Here is a 27,205-nt window from a genome sequence, read left to right on the forward strand (position 1 = left end):
GGCAGAGAGAGAAGGAGACACAGAATCGGAAGTAGGCTCCAGGCCCTGAGCCATCAGCCCAGAGCCCGACGCGGGGCTCGAACTCACAAACCGCGAGATCGTGACCTGAACTGAAGTCGGACGCTTCACTGACTGAGCCACCCAGGCGCCCCCTATATGACTTTTATAAAGCTTTTTTGATTAAGATAGTATACTGTTGGTGCTGATACAGACAAATTGTTGAATGAATCAGAACTGAGAGATCAGAAACAAAGTGTGTGTGTATGTGTATAAATATGTACATATATATTTATGCATATATATACAACATGCATATATGTGTAACTCTTATTTATGACAAAGATCACATGGTAGGCTGCATGAGGAGAGGAGGCTTTGATAGAGTTTTGAAAATTTTGTTACTCATATGGAAAAAATCAAATTGGTTTTCTATCTCACAGCTTACACAATAGCAACTCCTTGTGGGTTGAGAACTTAAATATCAAAAGCAAAACTTAAAAACTAGAGGTATGTACAGGCGCCTGGTTGGCTCAGTCGGTTAAGTGTCCAGCTTTGCCTCAGGCCACGATCTCACGGTTAATGGGTTCAAGCCCCACGTCGGGCTCTGCTGACAGTGAGGAGCCTGGAGCTGCTTCAGATTGTGTCTCCCTCTTTCTCTCTGCCCCTCCCCGACTTGTACTCTCTCTCTCAAAAATAAAATAAACATTAAAAAATATATTTTTATAAAATGGAGGAATGTATATGATGTCTTTATATTTTGTATAAGGAATAATTTCTTAAACATGACAAAGTGCTAATCATAAAATGAATTATGAATAAAATCTGTTACATTAAGAATTTCTTTTCACCAATAACAGCTTAAGGAAAGTGAAAAGGCAAGGTCTAAATTAGGAGAGTTTTGCCATACGTGTAACTAACAAAGGACTAGCATTCAAAATACATAAAGAACCACTGTAAATTGAGGAGAAGACAAACCTAATAGAAAAATGAACAAAAGGCATGTGTTCACCTTATCAGTGTTTAGAGAAATGTGTATGAAAACCATAATGAGATACCACTCACTCATTTTATTCCTATGCAACTGACAAAAATTAAGAAGTCAGACAAAACCAAGTGTTGGAAAGGATATGGATGAATAGGGTCTCTAAGAAGCTTTTAGGAGTGGGTGAGGAGTGAAAATTTGGTACAACCACTTTAACAGATTGCATCTTTGATGCAATTTTAAAAAATTACAACCCAGAAATTCCATTCAGAGTACCTCTTATATATATGTAGTTTGATGCAAACAATCTTAGAGAATTATTTCAGTCTGTAGAAAGTTGTGAGATAGTTTTCAGCTCTGAAGATGTTTTTCCATACAAAATATTGTTTATCCAGCATCCTCAAGTCACATCAGTTGTGTACTCATGTGATAGGCAAGGAGCTTCATCAAAGAAAATGTATATTTGATATCCTCGAAAAAGGGCCTGTGTTCTGAGGCTGAAATAAGGTTGGCAGGTAGTACTGGAATCAAATATGAATAGATAATAATAACTGATAGTTTTAATAGAAGTCACTATTAATAATAGTGCTATTAATAATACTTTTAGTAGAGGTCATTATAAAGCACATACCATTTGTCTGGCTCTTTGGCCTTCATTTAATGAACATTATTTAATTGTCATAAAACCTTTCTGATATAAGCACTATTCTCAATCTTGTTTTTCAGATAGCTGATAGTGAGCCATTGGGGGGTTAAATAACTTCCACAGCTTCATATATAAGTTGTGATGCTGGGATTTAAACAAAGACTGACTCCAATGTCTGCGATAAGGCAATATGGAAACTGTCATCCTTTGGATATAAAATCAATTTTTCTTCACTTTGCTGAGAGAACAGCTCTGATTCATGGCTATAGGCAGTGGTCCTGTTGTCTCCAGATGCTTTGTACTATTGTTCAGAAAGTATTGGTATATATCTGTCTCCAATAATGAAAAACTAAAATTATATGTTAGATTTGCAATATTTCAGTAATACTATCTTATAGATGAACAATATAATATAAAGAGAGATAGTTATCAAAGTGATACAATTATTTATATACATATATATGTATATATGTAATATGAAGATTCATTTAAAATAACACCAAAAGATAAAATTGGCTTGTTTTTCTCTAGTTATCAGACTTCTTACTAAGTATAGGTATTCTCTTTTTATTGCACTTCGTTTTATTGTACTTCGCAGATACTGCGATTTTACAAATTGAAGGTTTGTGACAACCCTGCGATGAGCAAGTCTGTAGGCACCATTTTTCCAACAACATTTGCTCACTTTGTGTCTCTGTGTCACATTTTGGTAATTATTGCAATATTTGAAACTTTTGAGTTTGATGACTTCAAGGGGTTCAAGACTTCAGTAGAGGAAGTAACTGCAGAGGTGATGGAAACAGCGAGAGAACTAGAATTAGAAGTGGAGCCTGCAGGTGGGACTGAACTTGAATGGATGAGGAGTTGCTTCTTATATATGAGCAAAGAAAGTAGTTCTTGAGATGTCCTGGCAATGATGCTGTGAAGATTGGGGAAATGACAACAGAAGGTTTAGACTATGACAGACTTAGATGAAAAAGCAGCAGCAGGGTTTGAGAGGATTAACTCCAATTTTGAAAGAAGTTCTGTATGTGTAAAATGCTATCAGATGGCATTACATGCTACAGAGAAACCATTCATGAAAGGAAGTCAATCAGTGCAGCAAACTTTATTGTTGTCCTATTTTAAGAAATTGGCACAGTCACCCCAGACTTCAGCGACCTGATTAGTCAGTAGCCATCAGCATCGAGGCAGGACCCTCCACCAGCACAAAGATTACAACTTGCTGAAAGCTCAGATAATGGTTAACACTTTTTAGCAATAGTTTTAAATTAAAGTGTATACATATATACTTTTTTAGACATAATGCTGCTGCACACTTAATAGACTACAGTGTTGTGTAAATATAACTTTTATATGACTTGCTTTATTGTAGTATTCTGGAACTGAATCTGCAATATCTCCAAGGTGTGCCTGCAGACATAATGGAGGATGTCTTTTAAATATATTTTTAAAGATTTAAATGAAAAGTTGTTTAAGAGCCCAGTTGGTTCAAAATTAACATTATTGAGGGTTGGTTTGAGGTTAGGTCATATATCTGATGTGAAGAATTAATTGGTATATGTCTTGGCTTTCTGTTCTTTTGATACAAAACAAATGAGCCCATTTATGTGGTGTCCAAGAGTTATTTGATTTCCACTAAAGAGGCAGAATGTTATAGTAGAAAGGCCTGGGATGAGAGTTTAGATACCTGGGATCTAATCTCAGGTTGACAGTTACTAACCCTGTGAACTTGAATCTATTGCTTACTAATGGGCACTCTCTTGGAAAAGTTACTTAACCCAGTTCTTAGTTTCCTCGTGTCAAAAGTACAGATAATAATAAATACCTTGCTGGAATGTTAAAACAATAGTAACACAAGAAAGCATCCATGGTAGATTGCCTGATACAGAAATTCCACATCCTTTTCTTGGGCAAGGTTAGTTACATCTTTCACTTTAGTTTCCTAAATCTATACTAATACTAATAGCATTTGTTATGTACCAGCCACTGTTCTAGGTGTGTTACATGAATATATTAATTCACAGCAACCTTATGAGGTAGGCACAGAGAGGTCAAACAACTTGCTTAAGGTTATTCAGCTAAACAATGGGGAAGCCTTTATTCAACTCCCACAGTCTGGTGCCAGGGCCTCTATTTTTAACCACTACACTGTACCTCCTTTCTAAAGGAAAGGGTTGTAGACTTTATCAGTAGTTTATTGCCTGTTATGCTGCATAATAAACAACCACAAAACCTCAGGGGCATAGAACAATAAGCATTTATTGATCACACATGTTGAAATGGTTGGTAGACAACTGTTAATCTTGGCTGAGCTGCCCCATGTGGCTTGGGGTTGGTTTGCTGTGGAGTTGGTTGGGACTGGCAGTTTGCCTCTGCTCCAAGTGTCTCTCATTCTGCAGCAGACTAGTCTGGGAATATTCTCATGGTGAATGGGAGAAGTGAAAGAGCAAAACGGAAAAACACAAGTGGTTTTCCAAGCCTCTGCTGTCTCATGTCTGATAAAGCACATCACATGGCTGACCCCAGAGTCAAAGTGGGGAGACATTGCAGTTACATTACGAAGGCAGTAGATTTAAGAATGTGTCACTTGACACATTGAAGCTGTTTTGTAATATACCACAAATGCCACGGTCTAGGGTTCTAAAATTCTTGCATATTAAGGATTAATTCTAAAAGCTGACCTATGTCAAAACTGACATTTCTGAAAATTAAATAAAAAAACTTTTTTTTTCCATGTTATATATGAAGAAACTAAGCACTAGAGTTTCAAAAAGACTTGACAAGAGAACAAGACTTCTTTGGCTCTATTTTTGCTTTTACCCTTTGACCCTCTTCACCCATTTCTCCCACCCTCAACCCCCCATTTCTGGCAACCACCAATCTGTTCTCTGTACCTATAAGCTTGTTTTTTTTTTAATTCCACATATAAGAGACACCATACAATATTTGTCTTTAGATGTCTGACTTATTTCACCTAACGCAGTGCCCTTGAGGTCCATCTGTGTTGTCACAGATGCCAAGATTTCATTGTTTTTTATGGTTGAGTAATAGTCCATTGTGTATGTGTGTGTGTCTGAACATGTATGTATATGCACACATACATATATACATACGTACACTCACAGACACACACAGTATAATTTCTTTATCCCTTCATTCATCATTGGACACTTAGGTTATTCTTAGGTTGTTGCCATATTTTGGCTATTGTAAATAATGCTATAATGAACATATATCCTTTTTAATTAGTCTTGTCATTGTCTTCAGATGAATACTCAGAAATTGAATTGCCAGATCATATAGTTTTATTTTTAATTTTTCCATACTGTTTTCTATAGTAGTTTCACCAATTTACATTTTCGCTAACAGTGCACACAGATTCCTTTTTCTCTGTGTCCTAGCTAGCACTTGATGCTTATCTTTTTGAAAATAGCCAATCTAACAGGTGTGAGGTGGTATCTATTTGGTTTTAATTTGCATTTTTTGATGATTATGATGTTGAGCATCTTTTCATGTGTCTGTGGGCCATTTGTGTGTCTTCTGTAGAAAAGGGTCTGTTCGGATCTTCTATTTTTTAATTGGATTGGGTGTTTTTTTCTTTTTTTTTGCTTTTGAGTTGTATCAGTTCTTTATATAATTATCAGATATATGAAAACTCTGAAGACACACACACACACACACACACACACACACACACACACACACTTCTGGAAACTAGGCAGAAACTTCTTCCAGGAATACTTAGTTCAGTCTATAACCCCAGGATAGTGGTGGGGATGATGATGATGATGATAGGTAATCTTTAGGAGTTTACTATGTGCCAAGCACTGTTCTCAGCACTTGATGTATAGTAGTTTCCTTAATCTTTACAACAACCCTATTAATGGGTACTATTAGTAGTAGTTTATATTTTACAGATGAAGAACTGAGAAGTTTAGTAATTTCCCGGGGTTACACAACTTTTGTATAAGATCTCCACACCAGATAAATTTCAAATTTTTCTTTTTTTTTTTTTAAATCAAATTGTGTCTAGACTCCTTCGCTATGGATTTGAAGGTTGTCTGTAATTCCATTGCTCTGAAGTATAATTTTAGACATTTAAGAATCTGGGATTTTGTAGATGGCATGAATGTATTGAAAGGAGCTTTAGAACTAGATGCTTTAGAACTTTATTCCAGTTTCAAAAATATATGATTCTGAGTCCCTGTATGCATTTCCTCTTTTGTATGTTCAGCTTTAAAAAGTGTTGCAAGGATCCTTTATGTGAATAACTAAACCTATTTCTAGGAGATGAAGAAAGTATGAACTAAAGTCCTTTTATTCCTGTGCTCCAAAAGTAGAATCCTTTGCTTTGAATTTCTTTCTCATTCTGCAAACAGAGTTCTCTGCCCTGACTTAGAGCATTCTTGAGAATAAAATTCTGTTTGATTTGGTCACATGATCAGAAAGACCAGATATGTCTTTCTGAGACACGATGTGAATGACATTAATGTATGTCATTAAAACAGGCATTTCTAATTCCACTGTGCCCCTGTTTCAGATATTTGAGAATTGAGAGGTACCTTACATTTCTTGGTATTTTGAGATGCTTAGCCGAGTAAATTGCTGTTTTATTCAACAGGTGGGTTTTCAGAAAAGACATATGAATGGAGCTCAGAAGAGGAGGAGCCAGTGAAAAAGGCAGGGCCAGTCCAAGTCCTCATCGTCAAAGATGACCATTCCTTTGAGTTAGATGAAACTGCACTTAATCGGATCCTTCTCTCAGAGGCTGTCAGGGACAAGGAGGTTGTTGCTGTGTCTGTTGCTGGAGCATTTAGGAAAGGAAAATCATTCCTGATGGACTTCATGTTGAGATACATGTACAACCAGGTATGTTAAGTGTTCTAAGGGGCACCTGGGTGGCTCAGTCGGGTAAGTGTCCAGTTGTTGATTTCAGCTCAGGTCACGATCTCATGGTTCATGGGATCAAGCCCCATGTCGGGCTCTGCACTAACAGTGTGCAGCCTGCCTGGGGTTCTCTCTCCCTCTCTCTCTCTCTGCCCCTTCCCCACTATGCACACACTTGCGTGCTCTCTCTCAAAATAAATAAACTAAAACAAAATAAGTGTTTTAAAATGTCTTCTTGTTTCCGTGCTTTTGTCACTTTGTGTTTTTATTTAGTAGTGTCAAGTATTTCCGCTTCCATTATCATATACCTTAATATGAACTAGTTTGCTAATGCTGTGGTACAACCATTCTGATTTCAGTGCTTTGGGCACCAAACTCCATAGGCCACTTTTGTCTGAAGCCACTTTGCAACATTTCCCTTAGGACATAACTTATTTTTTTAATTCTTTTAGAGAGAAACACAGCATAGTGATATGATTATAAACTTTACACTTTAGAGTGTGTAAAGTGTGTCAAATAATTTTTATCATAACTTTTATATTATAATCATATTCCCTCCAGCATTTATGATGACATTTTTCAAGCAGGCAGCAAAGTTAAAAGAATTTTATGGTGAACACCTACGTATCAAACTACCTAGATTTTACCGTTAATATTCTTGCTTCATCACATGTGTCTCCAGATACTCTTCCCTCTTTACATCTGTCACTGCATCTTATTTTTTTATTCATGTCATAGTAAATTGCTGACATTGGTTGCACTTCCTCATAAATATTTCGATATACATCATCATCATATATTTCAGTAGATTTTATCTTTTGTTGTAAAACTAGATACACTTACATGCACAAATTGTAGGTGTACATTTGCTAATTATTATTCTTTTTTTTTGGAAAATGCATATGCCTGAATGACCCCAAATGCATCAACTATATCTTGCTGTTACCCCAGAAAGTTCTCTCTTATCTTTTCCCACTCGGTTCTCATCTTACCCATCCCCGGAGACAACCAACAGTGTTATAACATTTGAGAGAGCAGTGTGGCACAGAAATGAGACTATAAGGGACCTAGGATAAACCAAAAGCAGAAGGATAAATGAGAAATCAGAGTCAGAAAACCGAAGGTTGGGAATGGAGAACGTACAAGTAATTTTTTCTGCTCTTTACCCATAGCCATTTCTGCTGCAAATATGGATGTTGAGGCAGAATAGACACACTACCCAAAGAAACTTTGTATCATGTATTTATACCGTAACTATTCATTTTGGATTGATCTTTTATAGTTAGGGTATTTTTGATCAATTTTGTAAAGTTAACTTTAATATCTTGTATCTCTAGCTTCAGTTCAAACAAATCAAGAATAGAACTACCAAAATACTTCATGCTTTGAAACCAGACAGAACTGTTTCTAGCATATCACCGTTAATATGCTACTTAACACAGCTGAGCAAATTAAGTGAACAAAATTAGTATCCATATTAGTTTCCATACTGTGGGATTATACAGTTTTAGGCATATTCATAGTTTTACCTGTGAAATAAACATTAAAATCAAATGCTCAGTAACACTTGTCATGTTGCTTGTGTTAAATGGCACTTGCCAGATTAAAGTGTAACCGATCTGTTGTGTTTTTGTTTTTGTTTTGCTGCATCTACTACTAGGTGCCTCTCCTCTTGCTATTCACCCCCTCCTCTTCCAATACCAAAGCATTTGTATGTATTATTATGGTGTATATCCTGACATATTGTGTTCTCTCTTATCTTTATTCCTTTGCTTCTAGAATGCCCTCCCCAAGTTTGCTCATCTGGAAAAATTCCCAAACATCCTTCAAGTTTTAGCACAAGCACCACCTCTCCTATTAAGTCCTACCTGACCAACTGTTAGTTATTTCTTTTCCTATGCTTCTATCTTTGCGTAATATGCACCTCCATTTTGGCATGCATGTATTGCATCATAATGGTTTCTTGACAGGTCTGTCTTTCTATTAGGCTGTAAGCTTCCTCTGGTCTGGAATGATATCTTCCTATTCCCAGGACCTAGAATAAAATGTAGCACATGGTTGCTCCTCTGTTATAATGTTTCAGATAACAAAGAAAGTAATTGTATCAGTACAGTAGATGTGAATACATCTCCTTTTGACGGCAGTTGGAGAGAGATACCCGCCAGAACGGATGCAGGGAGGAAAGTATACCACCGTCCACTTCCATATCACAGACTTTCTTAATTTGCAGGAATCAGTCGATTGGGTTGGAGATTACAATGAACCATTGACTGGTTTCTCATGGAGAGGTGGGTCTGAACGAGAGACCACAGGAATCCAAATATGGAGTGAAGTCTTCCTCATCAATAAACCTGATGGCAAGAAGGTAAGATGCAAACTTTATAAAGAAAATTGAGTTTTCAATTGGCAACTGTTACCACTGTTCAGGATCCTTGAAAATGATCTTTTGAAAACTAATTTTGACCATTCGACATGAAGTTCAAAAGGGATTCCTTGTTTCCCTTTCTGTTGATCAAGGTGATAAAATCATAGGAACGATAGAACAGCAGATCAGCAAGCTAACAGCTGTCTGTTGTTTCAGTGCTGTTTCTGTTAGCTTGGATTACCAGTGAAAATTGATCATTATAGTACTCAGCTAATTAATATTTTCATTTTCTGTGGCATTCATGGCATATATAAAAAATTACCTGTTAAGTATTCATTGATAATGGGTTGCTATAGTTCTCATAGTGTTAACTTTGTAGTAGCCCTAATTCTACATATGTTCTATAAAATACTGATAATATATTGTCTACTTGCCTGTAGGTTGCAGTGCTATTGATGGATACTCAGGGAACCTTTGATAGCCAGTCAACTCTGAGAGATTCGGCCACAGTATTTGCACTTAGCACAATGATCAGCTCAATACAGGTATGGAATAAAATAAATCCATTTCGATGGCTGTTACTTTAAAAATTGTAAATATGTGTATTCCTATATTCCTACTACCATGCGTGTGGTAGTGAGACCAACAACAGAAATGCTGAATATGTTATTTGGCTCAATTAGCATCCCAGTTCTTATGATTGATTTCTATGAGTAGAATTGGCTTGGTTATTGTAATCTAATTTCTGATCAGTTTCAAGCTGCCAATAGCCAGAAAAGTTTGCATTATTTCACTGATAATTTTTTATGTTTAAAGCCTACAATAAACTTAATAATATTGTCTTATAATGTATGCAGATAGATATATTGGAACTACCCATTATAAGTTACATTTACTGAACCAAGATTTATAAATGGTTTTTTGTTGTTGTTGTTGTTGTTGTTGTTGTTGTTTTCATAGAGTGTAGAAACATTGCTAAGGGTAAAAGCATTTATATGCTTTCCCAGCTGTTAAAAACACTTAATTAACATTTAGGAAAGAAAATGTCTCACAAAATTTTTTTTATCTTTCTTTCCTTTTTTTCTTTGTGTCTTATTAAGTATTGTTTTTGAGGTTAATGTAAGCTTTACAGATCATCTTGGAAAGTCTCTGGAGAGTTTTACTATAACCATAGAACACATAGCATGAAAGGTTTTACATTAACTTTTAGATATTTTCTATTTATTAGAAAGAGCAAGAAGTAGTAGTAGCCAAGAAAACAGTTAAAAGAAAGGTAAGATAGTTTAAAAAGGTAGGGGAGGCAGAGTGGTTGGGATGAACAAGTCAAGGCTGAATTATAAGTGAGCAGAGAAAGAGGCTCATGAGCCAGCAACCAGGGTATCATGTGTGGCTAGGACAGTGAGAGGGTGGATAGAAGGAAGACTGAATATTTTCTACAAAAAGCTTTAAAGTGGAAGCCATGATTATAACCTGTGATTGATTAGCTTTTAAAAATAGACTTCTTAAACGAATGAGCCTGTGAAATACGGACTTAATGTCTATTTTCTTCATAATCAGCAGTATAAAACCACTTGTACAAACCAATTAAAACATAATTCTTTATTACCTATATTTCTGTTTTACCTGAAGACATTGAATATTTTCACTGAAAAATCTTAAGTCCTTAGTAATGACCTTTTTATCATCTGAGAAACAATCTCTTATTTAAATAAGTGCACAAAGCATTCTCTTTGTGTCAATACATAAACATAGAAGCTTCCTTCACTGTTTTTTGAAATTACTCCTCAAAAGAAAAAAAAAAAGATAGAATGTCATCTTAGTACTGTGGTCTGTTCATGAAGTGGTTATGTATATGTATAGGGATATGAGCCTGATACTCAGAACCTAACTTCAATGTGATAGAACTTTCCAGAGACTTAACTAAATTAATCAATTGTGAGAAAGTCAACATAATTTTTCAAGACAAAATTTCATGTATGGCTTACTCAGATCTAGATTGTTATTATTTTGCTATGCTTGTAAGAATGATTTTTTATTGACTAATCGTTAAATCAGTTTCGTAAATAATTTTAATATTCTGTTTCCAGAGCAGGTGGCTGTTGTATTTCTGGAACAATTTTATGATCATTGTACATGGTTTATTGTTTCTCAAGCTTTCTTTACTCCTCTCTCAAGGTCTTATAAATGCCATTACGTGAGAATACATGTAGGGGCACCTGGGTGGCTCAGTTGGTTAAGCGTCCGACTTTGGCTCAGGTCATGATTTCTCTGCTCATGAGTTCAAGCCCCACATCAGGCTCTGTGCTGACAGTGTGGGTCATGGTTGGGATTCTCTCTCTCTCTCTCTCTCTCTCTCTCTCTCCCCCTCTGCTCTCTTCCCCTCCCCAACTTGTGCTTGCTCACTCTCAAATAAATACACTTTAAAAAAAGAATACATATAAGAAAGTTTGATTTTGTGAAAATTGATATTTATAAAAATAATGACATAGTAAGTACTTCGAAGGATGCCAATTATTGTTTCATTTTGACTTTATTTCTTAATCAAGGTATATAACTTATCCCAGAATGTCCAGGAGGATGATCTTCAGCACCTCCAGGTAACAATATGTATACTCTTTTTTATATATATCTGGTAATGTTTTGAAGATGTGTGGATTTTGTTAGGCCTTCTCCTACCTAAAACTAAACAATTCAGAAAGATTTAGAAACATAATCAAATGGAGATTGTCTTATTCCCAGGTTTCTTGTTTTAGCCCTCCATGGTTATGTTCTCTCTCTCTCATTCAGTTTTCAAAGTTCTTTGTTACTCTAAAGCTACTTGCTACTGGCTCCGTATATTTGAAAATATATGGCAAATTAGAGTAGAGAAAGAGCCTTTGGTTTAAAAATGACCCCAGATGTGAAGCTGATCCAGTTATAAAATAAATAACTCACAGAGATAAAGAGTACACCACAGAGAACGCCGTCATTAATACCGTAATGACATCGTCTGGTGACAGATGGTGACTGCACTTGCCGTGGTGAATGTAGCATAGTGTATACAACTATCAAATTGCTATGCTGTGCACCTGAGACTAATATTATATTGTATGTCAACTATACTTTAATACTGCATTTAAAAACCCTTTCTGTTCTATGTGCTGCCCTCAGGGGTATTGTTACAGCACAAATGCAGAGAACAGTAGTGAAGTTGAAGTCTTACGGTCAAAGATTTAATAATTGCTAGTATGATATCAGTTGCGTGCCCGATTTTTTTTTTCCCTGTGGACCACTTTATACTTAAGAACTATGAGGAGCTACCTGATAATTCATAAAACTCTGTTTTAGATCTGAAAGAGACTTCGGTGACTCCTAATTTACCCTTCATATTTTACAGATGAGGTAAATTTGGCTGCAAATAGTAAATGACTTGCCTAAACTCATGTGGCTAATTAGTGGTAGAGTGGGCATAGAGATCTGGGCATCTTCTGGGCTCAGGGCTTCTTCCATGCTCCAAGTAGCGTTTAAATTTCAGATAAGTAAAAGATTAGATATTTCCCAAAGATAGTTTACATCTCTGTAACACTTTCTGCTCTTTTTCAATTCGTGTTATTTTGGTTACACAGCAAAACCTATGTACCTTAAATATATAATCTATCTTGGCAATAAGAGCCATGTACAGCTTTAGCAGACAACATAGAATGATAGAGCAGGGTAACCTGTGATGCTGGACATAACATTTGGAGTTCACACCTGACATTATTCCCAAATATATTTCTAGTATCTCACACTGAGCATTTGTGACAAATAGGCAGTATGCTGAATGACTGTTCGATGTTTCTTGTAATCAATACGATTTACTTCTTCAGGCACGTGTCATAACTAGCCAATTATTTTCCAAGTTAATGGCATGGCACTGTTCAATACCAGCTTAGGGATTTCTTAAAGAAGGGCTGATTTTGGACTTTGATATTGAGTAAGTAATGTTTTTCTGAGACCATTTAAAACTTTTCCTGTAAATGGCAACACCTCAGCCTCCTCAAAAAAGATTGTGAATTCAAATTATGTTGGTAGATGATTCCAATGAGAGTGCCTAATCCCTGGAGCAGCTGCAATATTCCAGACACAGTATTCCAGACTTTTCATTTAAATACTCTAATCAGATGCCTAGTAATTACTCTGGGCTTCCCCGATCCCCCTGCAGGAGAGATGGGGGTTGCTGTGGGAGCTATCCGAGAAGGGCAAGGGGTGGGAATCCTCTGTATCACTTGCACCCCAGCTCTGAGAAGCTGTTGTGCCTTGTAAGTCTTATGGATGAAGTGGCATTTCCTGTGTACAGATGGGGAAACGCATTCCACTGATGACACACTCATCGGAGGCCTAATCACAGTCACCCCCTAGGGTCTTTGTTCTCTGACATCTTCCTTAGTTTTTGAACAACACAAAAAACTGAGAGGGTGCCTCTCAATTGGGAGCAATTAAAAACAGAAGAAGGCAGTGTATTTGGTTGTATTTTTAAGCCAGATGCCTCTATGCCTTTGTAATAATTCAGTCCATTGTGCCATTAAATTTCCTCTGGCGACAACTTTCGTTAAATATATCCAACATAGTTTATGGCTCTCTGGTCTAATCTGTGCAAGTTCTGCTTTGAAAGGTTTTTTAACATGTTTCTTTCTCCCCCATCTTCCCTACAAAAAACTGCCCTACATTCTTGATATAAAGTTGTTGGCTTTGAAGTAGAAACTTTATTTTTAACATATACTTTATGTCCTTAATTTTTAAATATCCAATTACTATCGTTCTGCTTTAATACTTAGTTCCTTAAAATGTTTATTGTAACCTTAATAATATAGTATTATGTTATAGTGAGGGGGGAAAATGAATGGAAGAAAGCACAGAAGTAAAACTTTGCAGATACTGAAGTTTGTGTGTGTGTGTGTGCGTGTGCGCGCGCGCGCGCGTGTGTGTGTGTGTGTGTGTGTGTGTGTGTGTGTGTGTGTGTAATTTCCCTTGTAGCTTTTCACTGAATATGGCAGACTGGCGATGGAAGAAATATTCCTGAAGCCATTTCAGGTGAGTGAAGAATAAAATTATGGTATATTCTTATTAAATTTTTCTTAAGAGTATGACCAGGTATATGAATTGAGAAGGTCACATTTCTTTCCTTTTTTCTTTATTTCATTCAAGAAGCACTTTGAACACCTTGCTAGTGCTATTTGGTGCAAGTAGGAGATTCAAATGGGGAAATGAAAATTTAACAAATTATTTTTTTAAAGAAATGGGAAAAACTTATTGGGAATAACAAAAAATAAATAAAAGAAATGGGAAAATGAAAAGATGAATTAGATATTTTGATTCCTGCAAGAATATCATCTTTTCTTCCCTGAATTCAACTCTAGAGATGTCACAGAAACCAAAAGAAAACTGATGAATTTGTCAAACATAAAAGCTAAAAACAAACAAGATTCCTGGGACTATAGAAAGGGTCACAAGTCACACAAAACCTGGCTAAGGCACAGAGACAGGATATTGGTCAGGTGGGTGCAAGTTTATTGAAGGTACTTTCTCTTTCTTACACAGTGACCCATGTGAACCATCACTTGCTTCATTGCACTAAGTATCAGACTAGCAACCAGCTCAGCCTCTTGGAACAGCAGGATAACATCAGGGCAATATATGAGCTCGTGTTGGGTGGTATAAACAGACTATCGGGTCCTTTAATGCTCCCTTCTGCCCCAGCAGTCTTTAAATAACAGGAACCAGGAGAGTATAATTAAGTCAAAAAGCCCTTGAAAGCCTGGAGGAGGTACAGATTTAAACACCCAAGACTGCTCACTTGAAGCATGACAGCGTCAGCCTTGGCTTCTCAGGGGGCCTCAGGCTAAGTCCCAGAATTTAGCCCCTCCCTGGTACGTATCACCAGCCAAGATGGATAATACCCTGAGAGGTATGTGAACGTACAAGGAGAACGAATGATAAAGGGCAAAGTAGAATTTATGGCTTAAATGGCAAGTAGTTTATTTTTATTTTTTTATAAGTTTATTTATTTATTTTGAGAGAGAGAGAGAGAGAGAGCACATGCAGGTAGGAGGGGGGCAGAGAGAGAGGGAGAGAGAGTATCCGGAGCCAGGCTCCATGCAGTCAGTGCAGAGCCAGATGTGGGGCTCGAACTCACAAACTGTGAGATCATGACCTGAGCTGAAACCAAGAACCAGATGCTTAACAGACTGAGCCACCAAAGCACCCCAGCAGGTAATTTAAAATGAGTTATTTAGTTATCTATTGTTGCATAACAAATCATCCTAAAAGGATAAACATTTATTGTTTCACACAATTTTTAAGGGTCAAGAATCTGGAGTGGCTCAGCCTGGGTGGTTTTGGTTCAAGGTCTCTAATGAAATTATGCAAGATACTGGCCAATGAAACATTCTCAGAAGACCTGACTGGAGGGTCCACTTCTAAGCTTACTCACATGTCTGTTGGCAGGAGACTTCAATTCCCTGCCATATGGACCTTTCCACAGGGCTGTTCACACCAAGGTTCCCAGGGCAAATGATCCCACTGCCAGAGTGACCAAGCTGCAATCATTTATAACCTCATCTTGGAAGTGAAGACACCGTCAGTTCTGCTAAATTGTATCTGTTGTACCCACCTACCCTGATATAATGTGGGAGGGGACCAAATAAAGGTGGGAATACCAGGAGGAAAGGATCTCAGATATAGTAAAAAATAAGCAAAGAAACTAGTACATACCTATTAGAATGGCCAAAGTCCAGAGCACTGACAATACCAAATGCTCCCCAAATGAGGACGTAGAATGTTAGAAACTCCCATACATTTCTGGTGGGTGTGCAAAATGGTACAGCCACTGTGGAAGATAGTTTGGCTGATTTTTACAAAATTAAACATATTCTTTACATATGATCTGGCGTTGTACTCCTTGGTATTTACCCAAAGGAATTAAAAACTTCTGTCCATACAAATACCTGCACACAGATGTTTTTAGGAGCTTTATTCATAATTGCTCAAACTTGAAAACAACAAAAATGTCCTTCAATAGGAGAATGGATAAATCAACTTTGCTACATCCAGACAGTGGAATATTATTCAGAGTTAAAGGAAATGAACCATCAGGCCACGAAAAGACATGGAGAAACCTTAAATGCATATTATGAAACAAAAGAAGCAAATCTTTAAAAGGCTACATACTGTACTGTGCTACATACTGTAAAATTCCAACTGAAATTCGTAAAACCTTGGTTTGCGAGCATGGTTCACTCTGGAAACATGCTTGTAATCCAAAGCACCTGTACATCAATGCGAATTTCCTCATAATAGATAATGGAAACTCGGATGATTCATTTCACAACCCAAAATATTCATATAAAAATGATTACAATGCTATAATATAATACAAAATAATGAAGTACAAAATACAAAGAAAAATTAACCAGCACTTACCTTTGAAAACCTTTGTTGTGAGGGAGACAAAAGACAGGAGTGTTATTGTGTAGAACGACTATCACTATCACTCACAGAATCACTACTATCCATTGGGTCAATGGAATCTTTTTCTTTTTGTGCACCTTCAACAAGGAACCAATCCAATGACCTAGAATGAAGCAAATTATTCCTAAGCTAACTCTTGTATGGAAAAGCAAAGGACTGTCCATAGGTGCTTTGAAGTAACAAAAAAATAAACTAGTGCCCATTGTGGGCACCTTCTAACATTCTGGAAAATCACTGATTTCTGCCAAACACCATAGCCTGAGACCAAGCATCTAAGCATGGGAGACGATCACCCACAATCCCACAGAGAGAGAGAGAGAGAACAACCATGTTCACATGAGGGAAGAGGGTGCAGACAGGAGTTCAGGTAGAATAAAAACAGTCCCTGCTTACAATCCTCTGTTTTGTTTACAATACCTACTAGTGTCTGTTAACTTTAAAAAATAGTAATTTGTCAGGTTGATAAGTGAAGTATTCTATAGTAATTGGGCTATTAGCTTAGGTTTTTCTCTGAACTTTTTACTCTCTGGATCCATTGGCATAGGGTAGGAACTCCATTGCAAATTCTGGAAAGGATTTTTAAGTCTTAACCAGCAAATGTTACTACTTTTTAAAAAAGTTTTTAATGTTTGTTTATTTTTGAGACAGAGAGAGAGAGAGAGAGAGAGAGAGAGAAAGAGAGAGAGCACGCAGGGGAGGGGCAGAGAGGGAGGGAAACACAGAATCTGAAGCAGGCTCCAGGTTCTGAGCTGTCAGCACAGAGCCCAACACAGGGCTCAAACCCACAAACCATGAGATCATGACCTGAGCCGAAGTCAGGAGATTAACTGACTGAGCCACCCAGGTGCCCGAAATGTTACTACTTCTTATGCTTTTTAAGATACATTAAAACCAAGAGGGACCAACTGGTGCTCTGATTAGATAGATAGATAGGTAGGTAGGTAGGTAGATAGGGAGAGATACTGCTTTTGGTAAAAGAAATAATAATGAAAACAATGGAAAAAGTTTTAGCACTTGTTGGTAAACTGAAGGCATTTTGAAATGTCAGTGAAAAAAGTTTTGACTGAAAGAGTCAACAATGACTTCTAAACAAGTTTGTACTTGTAAATCTATGTATCTGAAATTGAAATGAGAAAGTCATTAAGTAGCAAAAGTGGCTTCCAAAGATACTTAATAATATTTAAAATGAAAGCAACCAAATTCAAAACAAAAAATACTACACATCATGAAATTAAAAAATAATATGCAAATATATTCAGGTCTCAGAATTTTTAAGGTATCAGCAAATAATTCACATTTTTAAAAAAAAACACCATTAAGACCAATGTTAATGAGCTTTACTACCTACAAAATAATTCACATTTACCTTAGAAAAAGTTTCAAGAGAAAAAGTTCTGATATGGTATAATTTTTAAATGAAAGTTCAGTTAATTCATCAAGATTTTTTTACTTTTTATTTTATTTTTTAATGTTTATTTTTGAAAGAGAGTGTGAGTAGGGGAAGGGCAGAGAGAGAGGGAGACATAGAATCCGAAGCAGGCTCCAGCCTCTGAACTGTCAGCATAGACGATGACGCAGGGCTCAAACTCACAAATGGTGAGATCATGACCCAGGCCGAAGTCAGACGCTTAACTGACTGAGCTGCCGAGGTGCCCGCATCAAGCTTTTTTTTAGAAGGTTATCACTTCCATCCTCTTCTTCTATCTCAGGAGAGAGCAGGTTTATTTGTTTGGATAAAAGTGTGGAGAAATTTTAAACACTGCCCAAGAAGGCAAGGTGAGAGGTAATGAAATTTAAATCATAGTAATTTGTACTCAAACTAAATTTAATAAATTCAAAATAGAAGAATTCTTACGTCTGAAGCAGTGAAATTGTAAATAATTAGCAAGATATATCACAGGCTGGAAAAGTAAGGGTAATTAGGCAATGAAGTAAATAGCTGCATTAACAGATTCATTTGATCCTTTTTTTTTTTTTAAAGGTTTATTCATTTTTCAGAAACAGAGCATGAGAGGGGGGAGGGGGAGAGAGAGAGGGAGACACAGAATCCAAAGCAGGCTCCAGGCTCTGAGCTGTCGTCACAGAGCCCGACACGGGGATCAAACTCACAGACTATGAGATCATGACCTGAGCTGAAGTCGGATGCTCAACCGACTGAGCCACCCAGACACCCCAGATTCATTTGATTCTTAAATGAAAAGCCAGTTTATATCAAGAAAACAAAATATCTGTGGTATTTAAAACTGTTTTTAAGCAGAGAACTAAAAGCGCAGTGAATTCAGTTTAAAAGCAATATTTAAGTGTAAAGTTTAGCCAAGTGGTGTGCTGGTAAATGTATACAACTGGCTGGTGAGGAGGGAGGAGGTGGTTCTGATTTAAAGCATTTGCTGATTTCTGGTATGAATACCTTTACCATGGCTGATTTCAGGCTGCCAACATGATGTCAACTGACTTGTAAAATTTCTCAGACTTGAACAACTGCTCCTTGTGAGCCTGTATAGGCCAGCTTTACACTAGTTAGCACACTCAGGAAGTATAACCCATGACAAGACATGGCATTTGAAGATTGAATTAACAACTGGGCACGTCCTGGCAGAGGCATCTCTGGTAGGGGAGGTTCTGGTAGCAGAGAGGTGGGGTGCCGTTTCTGTGTACATTTTAAATTTAAAAAAAAAATTTTTTTTTCAACGTTTATTTATTTTTGGGACAGAGAGAGACAGAGCATGAACGGGGGAGGGGCAGAGAGAGAGGGAGACACAGAATCGGAAACTGGCTCCAGGCTCTGAGCCATCAGCCCAGAGCCTGACGCGGGGCTCGAACTCCCGGACTGCGAGATTGTGACCTGGCTGGAGTCGGACGCTTAACCGACTGCGCCACCCAGGCGCCCCTCTGTGTACATTTTAATGTACAAGTTGGTAGTAGATTAAGGTTTACCTGTAATAGGAAAATAAGGATAAACCCTAAAAAAAACTTCCTGCACACAAACTTTAGTTCCCTTCTCCTAGAAGTTTTATTTTATTGCTGAGCATATATTTTAGGACCACTCACCTTTAATCTCTGCTCTTTCACCTCCTGGGTGTTAAGTACTTCACCTTTTAGATTAGTTAATTCACCCCAGTTTTCTCCCCATAGCATTTAAAAAATTTTTTTTCAATGTGTACTTATTTTTGAGAGAGACAGAGTGTGTGAGCAGGGAAGGGGCAGAGAGAGAGGGAGACACAGAATCTGAAGCAGGCTCCAGGCTCTGAGCTGTCAGCACAGAGCCCAAAGCAGGTCTCGAACTCACAAACCTCGAGATCATGACTGAACTGATGTTGGACGCTTAACCGGCTAAGCCACCCAGGGCCCCTCTCCCATAGCATTTTTAATTAATCATTTCATATGCTTAATGGCCCTTAAGGGCCTTAGAAATAGATCCACACACACACACACACACACACACACACACACACACACGATAAGTACATGAGGTGATGAATATGTTAACTAACCTTATTGTGGTAACCATTTCACAATGTATACGTGTGTCACATCATTATGTTGTAGACCTTAAACATACACAATGTAATATGTCAGTTATAGTTCAGTAAAGCTGGAGGGAAAAAAAGATTTGAATCCTCTTTGTGAGAAAAAGTGAAACTCAACTTTTCATGTTTCCTTTGGTAGAGATGTAATTATTAGATCAGTCCATGCCACTTTTATGGTTAAACTGAATGTTGATGGAAAACAATAGTAGAGGAAGCATATAAAATATATTGCTATATTAGGATAAACCTGTTTCTCACAATTTCTCATTCAAATTGGGCCTACATATGGAAAATTAGTAATATTTTACTTAATTATATTTAAGGACCCTTTATTCCTGTGATTTAAAAATGTTCAGGGGCTCCTGGGTGGCTCAGTTGGTTAAGCATCTGACTTTGTTTTAAGTTTATTTATGTATTTTGAGAGAGCAGGAGTGAGTGGGAGAGGGGTGGGAGTGGGGAAGAGGGGGATAGAGAGAATCCCAAGCAGGCTCCATGCTGTCAGCACAAAGCCTGATGTGGGGCTTGATTCCATGAAACATGAGATCATGACTTGAGTCAAAATAAAGAGTTGGATGCTTAACCGACTGACCCACCCAGGCACCCCAAGAGTACATGTGTGCTCGCTTGCTCTCTCTCTCATAAATAAATAAATAAATAAATAAATAAATAAATAAATAAACAAACAAACATAAAAAAACACATGTATAAAAATGTTTGGGATGCCTGAGTGGCTCAGTCAGTTAAGCATATGACTCTTGATTTCAGCTCAGGTGGTGATCTAGGGTTCATGAGATCTAGCCCTGTGTCAGGCTCCATGCTGACAGAGTGGTGCCTGCTTGGGACTCTCACTCTCCCTCTCTCTCTCTTTGCCCCTCCTCCACTCACACACACACACACACACACACACACACATACACACACACACACACTCTCTCTCTCTCTCTCTCTCTCTCTCTCTAACTTTCTCAAATAAAATAAACTTAAAAAAAGAAAAATAATAATTAAAAATTAAAAATGTTCATCTACAGAATAAATTCTTTGATAGTGATTTCAGCCACTTTAAAACAAACTATTCTTGGTCAAATATCTATGATGACTGTAATTGCCAAGTCATACCAGAGAAATGCATGACTTCACTGAGAAAATGAGAGGCTGTTTGTGCCTATATGGGCTGTAAATTAAAGAAAAAGATATGATGGTAGGGCCGAGAAAAAGGCCCATGTTCTGTCTAGAGAGCAATTTAGGTGATCTGAGAGCTGTATGATTCAGAATAAATATTCACCTGGCTACATAGAATTAGGTCAGTGATATGCACCAGGCTTCTCCCAGTGTCCACATTTAGGTACATGAACTATGTAGAAGATCTGTATAAAATAGTAATAGTTCATTGAGCATTTATGTTGTGCCAGGCGCTGTGCCAAGTATGTTTCTTACATAAGTCAGATTATATTCATTATAGTTATATAAAAATAAGTAATGTTGTTTCTTTACTCTTTCTCTTTTTTAACTGATGAAGGAACACTGAAGCATAGAGTAGTTAAGAAACTTGTCCCTGGGCACATCATATCTGTTTTTTTTAAAGGATTTATTATTTTTTTTAAGTTTATTATTTTGAGAGAGACAGAGTAAGCACAAGCAGGGAAAGGGCAGAGAGGGGGAGAATCCCACCTAGCCTCTGTGCCATCAGCTCAGAGCCTGACGCAAGGTTCGAACTCAGGGAAATGTGAGATCATGACCTGAGCCAAAATCAAGAGTTGGACACTTACCTGACTGAACCAGCCAGGCGCCCCTGGTCACATAATATCTTTAAGTTGCAGAGCTGGTCTTCAACCCAGGTAGGCCACAGGCTCAACGCCCTGATAGTTCCACCATCCTTTATTGCCTCTCTTCCCCCTCATAATCCTCGTACTTATTGAGCTATATCGTGTAGTCTTATATTTGAATGTGCACATCTTCCTAAATTATAAATACCTTAGGAGCAGGAACTATTGTAGTTTCCTTGTTTTCTTTTTAGTCTAGTACATCTAACTTCATACAGCAGATGTTCAATTAATGTTTGCTAATTATGGTGCTGTATACATATTTGGGATTGTGTATAGTTTGAATATAATCCGTGGGACTCAGAATTGAAAGACCTGAATTCAAGTTCTTGTGTGACTATTACATGTCCATCCTAGTGTTACCTCTTTACATTTTAAGATAAGATACATAAATATTAAGTCATACGCTGGTATGAGAGTGTCCAAAGTATTTGTATATGCATGGCCCCTTCTTGAACTGCAGAAACAACAATCATGAAATTTTCTTTTGGTGGGTAAGGGTAGTAGAGATTCTGAATTGAAAGTATTAATTGGGGGCGCCTGGGTGGCGCAGTCGGTTAAGCGTCCGACTTCAGCCAGGTCACGATCTCGCGGTCCGGGAGTTCGAGCCCCGCGTCAGGCTCTGGGCTGATGGCTCAGAGCCTGGAGCCTGTTTCCGATTCTGTGTCTCCCTCTCTCTGCCCCTCCCCCGTTCATGCTCTGTCTCTCTCTGTCCGAAAAATAAATAAATAAACATTGAAAAAAAAATTAAAAAAAAAAGAAAGTATTAATTGCTGGGTGGTAATATAAAAAGAGTAAAGTAGCATATTTCATTAGTTGAGACTAACAGAAAAATGTTTGATGTTTTCAGTTTGGAGTAGTGATTGTATGTGGTACCATCAGATTTAAAGGTGATCCTAGTACAGTCTGAAGATGCTTCAAGTAGTCAGACAGTTAGTGGTTAGATGTAGTTCAAGTAGTTAGACAAGGTGCTCTGAAGTTAGAGCAGCTGCTCTGAAGCAAGGGAAGCCTTGGCTGCTGGATCAAGGGATGGGCCATTAAAGTCATTGATGTTTGCCAGGTCGTAATTTAATACCTTGGATAGCCTAATTTCTTATATACATAAAAAAGAAAGATTTATGTAATTTGGAAGATATTAATCTAGACTCATAGATTTGTCACCAATTTTTCTGCCTATGTCCTTGGTGATTTTTGCTCAAAGAGATTCTGCAGTTACTTTTGGAGTCATCCACAACTGTATTTTTAGCCAAGAAGGGAAATTCATTCTTCAAGTGGATTTTTTGCTTGCTCTACCTATAGGTGTCTCTGTTGATCGATTCCTGATTCATAGAGAACAAAGGATATTTTTGGTCTTGTTTTTCATGTGGAGGGCCCCAAATTTGTTTTAATTTCTACCCTGTTAACTATTCAAGCCCCTCTGAAAAGTCAGCCATATATTGGAGATTTCTAGATTGATGATTTTTCTTTCAAGTTTTTTTCTTCAGATTCCTGTATTCTATGTCTGAGCCCATTTAAAAAAGAGCAGACAAGGTTTCCTTTACTTCAGCTATTTAGGTACCCAAAAGATTGAAAATTTCCTGAAGTCTATTTGAGTTTTTTATGATTGATCTTTATTTTGTTTGCAATTTTGAATCTTTGACCAATTAATCACTGAGAGAAAGTCTTCTGAAATGGTGTTAAGGGATGTTTTATCTATTTTTCTTGCCCTCTAAAGGCTGTTAAAAATGTTTTAATTATTATTATTATTATTATTACTATTATTATTTTGAAGAGCTGGTTTGCTTAGATGTTCTCCTGGTCTTTCTTACCCTATTGCTTTTCACCATTTTTCCCCCATCCGAGAGACTAAAAATTAAGTGAACTAGTTGGAACAGAACTGATAGTTCGGGTCAGTAAGTATCAAACAAAATCCTGAATTACACAGCAAATTTATGCCTTCTTGGGTTAAAAAAAATTCTTTAAACTCAGCTCTAGACCAGGGTTTAAATTCAGCTATCTGTAGAACAGCCTTCTGGTCTAGCAATTAGTTGTTTGGGGCAGTGTGGCCAGTCCTTTTCTAGGAAATCAGTTAGGAGGTCAGGGGAGGGAGCAGAAGGAATTGAAGGGGTGCAGTGAGTGGTGAAGATAAAACTGAAAGAGATACAAGGAGGGTAAGTTTCAGAAGGTAAAGAGTCAAATTGAGAGATGCTATTTGGAATCAGCATTTTGAGATCTCAGTTTACTAATTAAAGAAGTGAATTAATGAGTTATTAAGAGAGATTTTATGTCTTAATTTTATAGAACTCTTCTTAACTGTATTAGTTATTTATTTTGACATGTACAAAGATCACCATAATGACCCCTGTTACTCTGAATTTTTTAAAAGGTCATTTATAATTGCAACAATTAGGATTATAGTGCAATACAAATAGAAAGCAGAGGTTTTTCTAGGAAGAGGGCCTAGCTTTGATATATACAAACCTGTAACAGGTTGGTCAAAAGTGTGTGCTTTGAAAAGCAGCTTGGAGGGGCGGCTGGGTGGCTCAGTTGGTTGAGGGTCCAACTTTGGCTCAGGTCATGATCTCACAGCTTGTGAGTTCGAGCCCCGCGTCAGGCTCTGTGCTGACAGCTCAGAGCCTGGAGCCTCGTTCGGATTCTGTGTCTCCCTCTCTCTCTGCCCCTAACCCACTTGCATTCTGTCTCTGTCTCTCTCAAAAATAAATAAACATTAAAAAAAGAAAAGCAGCTTGGTTCCTCAAGCAAGCAGAGGTCAATATGGTGCTGTACGATCAGTCATCTGATAGCCACTGATCCTGTATTATGGGCTAAGAACAGTGACTCACAATTACAAGATCAAGAGTGTCCTCTTAAAAGTTTTGTAGGACTCCCCAGGCCAAGTTTGACTAATTACTTTTGTGTAAATTGGTTGCCAGTTTAACAGACCTCCAACCATTTGTCCTTGGGGCATCTTGATTGGTTTGGAGACTTATGAAGTCTGTGCCTCTATCTGTTCTTTCTGAAGCACTTCCCTATACATTCAGCAACACAAGACAATTCAAGCAAAAATACATGATACAAGGGCTTTGTATGAATTGCCAAGCAAGAAGGCAAAGCAAGCAGCAAAAGCATAAAGATATTAATAACAAAAATATTTACTAAATCGTATACCTCCAAGCCAAAAGTTCTAATAACCTTATACAAAAATTAGGTCTAATTATAAAATGAGTTCACTTCCAAAACTGAAGGTTGAATTGCCCTATACAAAGACTTTGAACTGATGACCTTATATGAAGACCTAGTGTGTCTTTATAACAAAAATCCTAGAATAACATCCTAGAATCCAAAAATCAGCAACAAGAAGCTCAGTGAAACAAATCAGAACTCTAAGTAAGACCATTGTTGAGACACATTCACCTGGCAGTAAATTTGAAGGACAAATGGAATTTTGGAACAAGGGACAAGGAGAATGCACCTGTTAGTCTGAGGGTATCAGAGACTTCTGCCAAGTGAGAGTATTCAAAATTGTCTCAGCGAGACTTCCAGAACTGTCAAAGGATGACACCATCACTCAAATCTGGTACAAAAGCCAAAGCTGAATTTATTGCTTTATTAAGTAAAAGAGGTATGCTGGTGAGGCTTAGTCTCATGAGCAAAGTCAACTAATGATTATACATAGGGTTTAGGAGTGTGTTTTGGAGTTGCGTGGTTTCCAGAGGCAAGAACAGGTTGATGTCAGTTTTAGAATATTTGTCATTGTTGAATACAGAAGCATGTTTTGTGTTGGCTATAGAGGGGAGAAATGGATGCACATCAGCCTCAGTGAATTTTCTGGAGTGATTCTTCCATTAAGTATGAAGCTTTCACTGATTGGTTGGCTTTCAGTGGGCTGTTGATTGAAGTGACTTGTTAGTTAGATGGGTTTAAAACAAGTTCTAAACCTTGTTTCATTGTTCTCTGAAAGTGAAACTGGAGCTGAAATGTGTTGATTACATGCTTAAAAACCAGTTCAGGTATTTACTGACTACATGGTTCTAGAACAGCTAGTCTTTTCCTGGGGATGGGGCTGGTAGGTATCTATAGCTAGCTTATATCAATTCATGCGAACTAGTTAGTAAATATTCAGGAATGATATAAGCCAACTATTAAACTGCTAATAGCTTAAAATCAGCCATGTTGGGCATATTTACACCACAGAAATGGCCAAATGCTACAAAATCAAGTCATTTGGAGAGTCAGTTTACCAGGACATCACTGGATGGGAGCATTAGGCATGGAACTTACGAATTTAATACTATAGACAAGTAATGGATTCCTGATTTGAGAAAATAAGACTTCATATTTGATCCTATTCTACACATGGTCCTCATTATATTGACTTAGGGAGATGGCCAGTGAAACAGACCAAAAAATGAAACTAAAATTTCCCAAGAAAAATGCAAAATATAGCCAAATCCACATACTTGGCTTCATTGATCCTGGGTTATGAAGCTCTATTTTGTAAAAGTTGCTTCCTAGCTAATCTCTATTTTCAAAATACATGTTTAGGTAGAAATATTCTGAATACAAATTACTGTATTTCATTTTGAGAAAAATGGGCATCTGTTACAGACAGTTTAAAGATCATGGATAGGGGTATTTTTATTTTTTAAAAAATTTTAATTTTTTAATTTTATTTTATTTTAGAGAGAGAGCAAGTGAACAGGGAAGAGGGGCAAAGGAAGAGAGAGAGAATCTCAAGCAGGCTCCAAGCCCAATGTGGGGCTCGATCCCATGACCCTGGCATCACTACCTGAGCTGAAATCAAGAGTTAGGTGCTTAATTGACTGAGCCACCCAGGCGACCCATTAAAATATTTTATTTTTAAGTAATGTCTATACCCTAAGTGGGCTCGAACTCAACTTTGAAATCGGGAGTCACATGCTCACTGACTGAGCCAGCCAGGGGCCCTAGAAGTATTTTTAAACTCTCCTCTCCACAAAAATGTCTCCTTCCCCACAAGAATCCCCAAAATGAAAAAAAGAAAGGAGAGTTTCCACTTTGTGAAACAAGACTATCCATAACTCAAACTGAGAAGTGTCCCTGGTTTCAGGACAGGAGATGTGAGCCAAGGATTTTATATCCAGCAAAATTGACTTTCAAATAGAAAAGCACAACTGTTAAAACGGGTCACAAACTTATCAATATGTAAGAATGCAAAGAATATTGTTCTCATGAGCCCTTAATGAGAAAGCTACTGAAGAATGAACTTCAGATAAGCAAAGATGACATAATTTCACCAAAGGAGAGATAATCATAAACTATGTGCCTCCTGATGGAAGAGCACTCTGCCAAAGAAATAAAACCTGAGATCAAGGCTCTGTCTCCAGCTGCCAATTTGCAGAAATCCAGAAGAAAAAAAGAGCATGTTGAACTGCCGGTGAATATGCAGGGTCCACGTTGTGGGAAACTCTACATGGTCATATAGAATTTATGGTTAAATTCCTAGGTTCTTTAACAGATAAAGTAAGG

At 37.4% G+C, this 27,205-nt stretch overlaps 1 protein-coding gene across 3 annotated transcripts in view; it reads left to right on the plus strand.

Moving 5' to 3' along the window:
• ATL1 (atlastin GTPase 1) overlaps positions 1–27,205 on the plus strand; it is an 84,750-nt gene that overhangs the window by 40,813 nt on the left and 16,732 nt on the right. For 2 of the 3 annotated variants that reach the window (XM_043556113.1, XM_043556114.1), the window contains exons 3-7: positions 6,253–6,500; positions 8,749–8,883; positions 9,324–9,428; positions 11,430–11,480; positions 13,879–13,935. In XM_043556113.1, coding sequence (XP_043412048.1) covers positions 6,253–6,500; positions 8,749–8,883; positions 9,324–9,428; positions 11,430–11,480; positions 13,879–13,935 — 596 coding nt within the window. The remainder of the gene's footprint in view (positions 1–6,252; positions 6,501–8,748; positions 8,884–9,323; positions 9,429–11,429; positions 11,481–13,878; positions 13,936–27,205) is intronic. The other variant, XM_043556115.1, reaches the window with a different exon arrangement.

This window comes from Prionailurus bengalensis, chromosome B3 (assembly GCF_016509475.1).
Source record: "Prionailurus bengalensis isolate Pbe53 chromosome B3, Fcat_Pben_1.1_paternal_pri, whole genome shotgun sequence".
NCBI classification, from domain to species: Eukaryota; Metazoa; Chordata; class Mammalia; order Carnivora; family Felidae; genus Prionailurus; species Prionailurus bengalensis.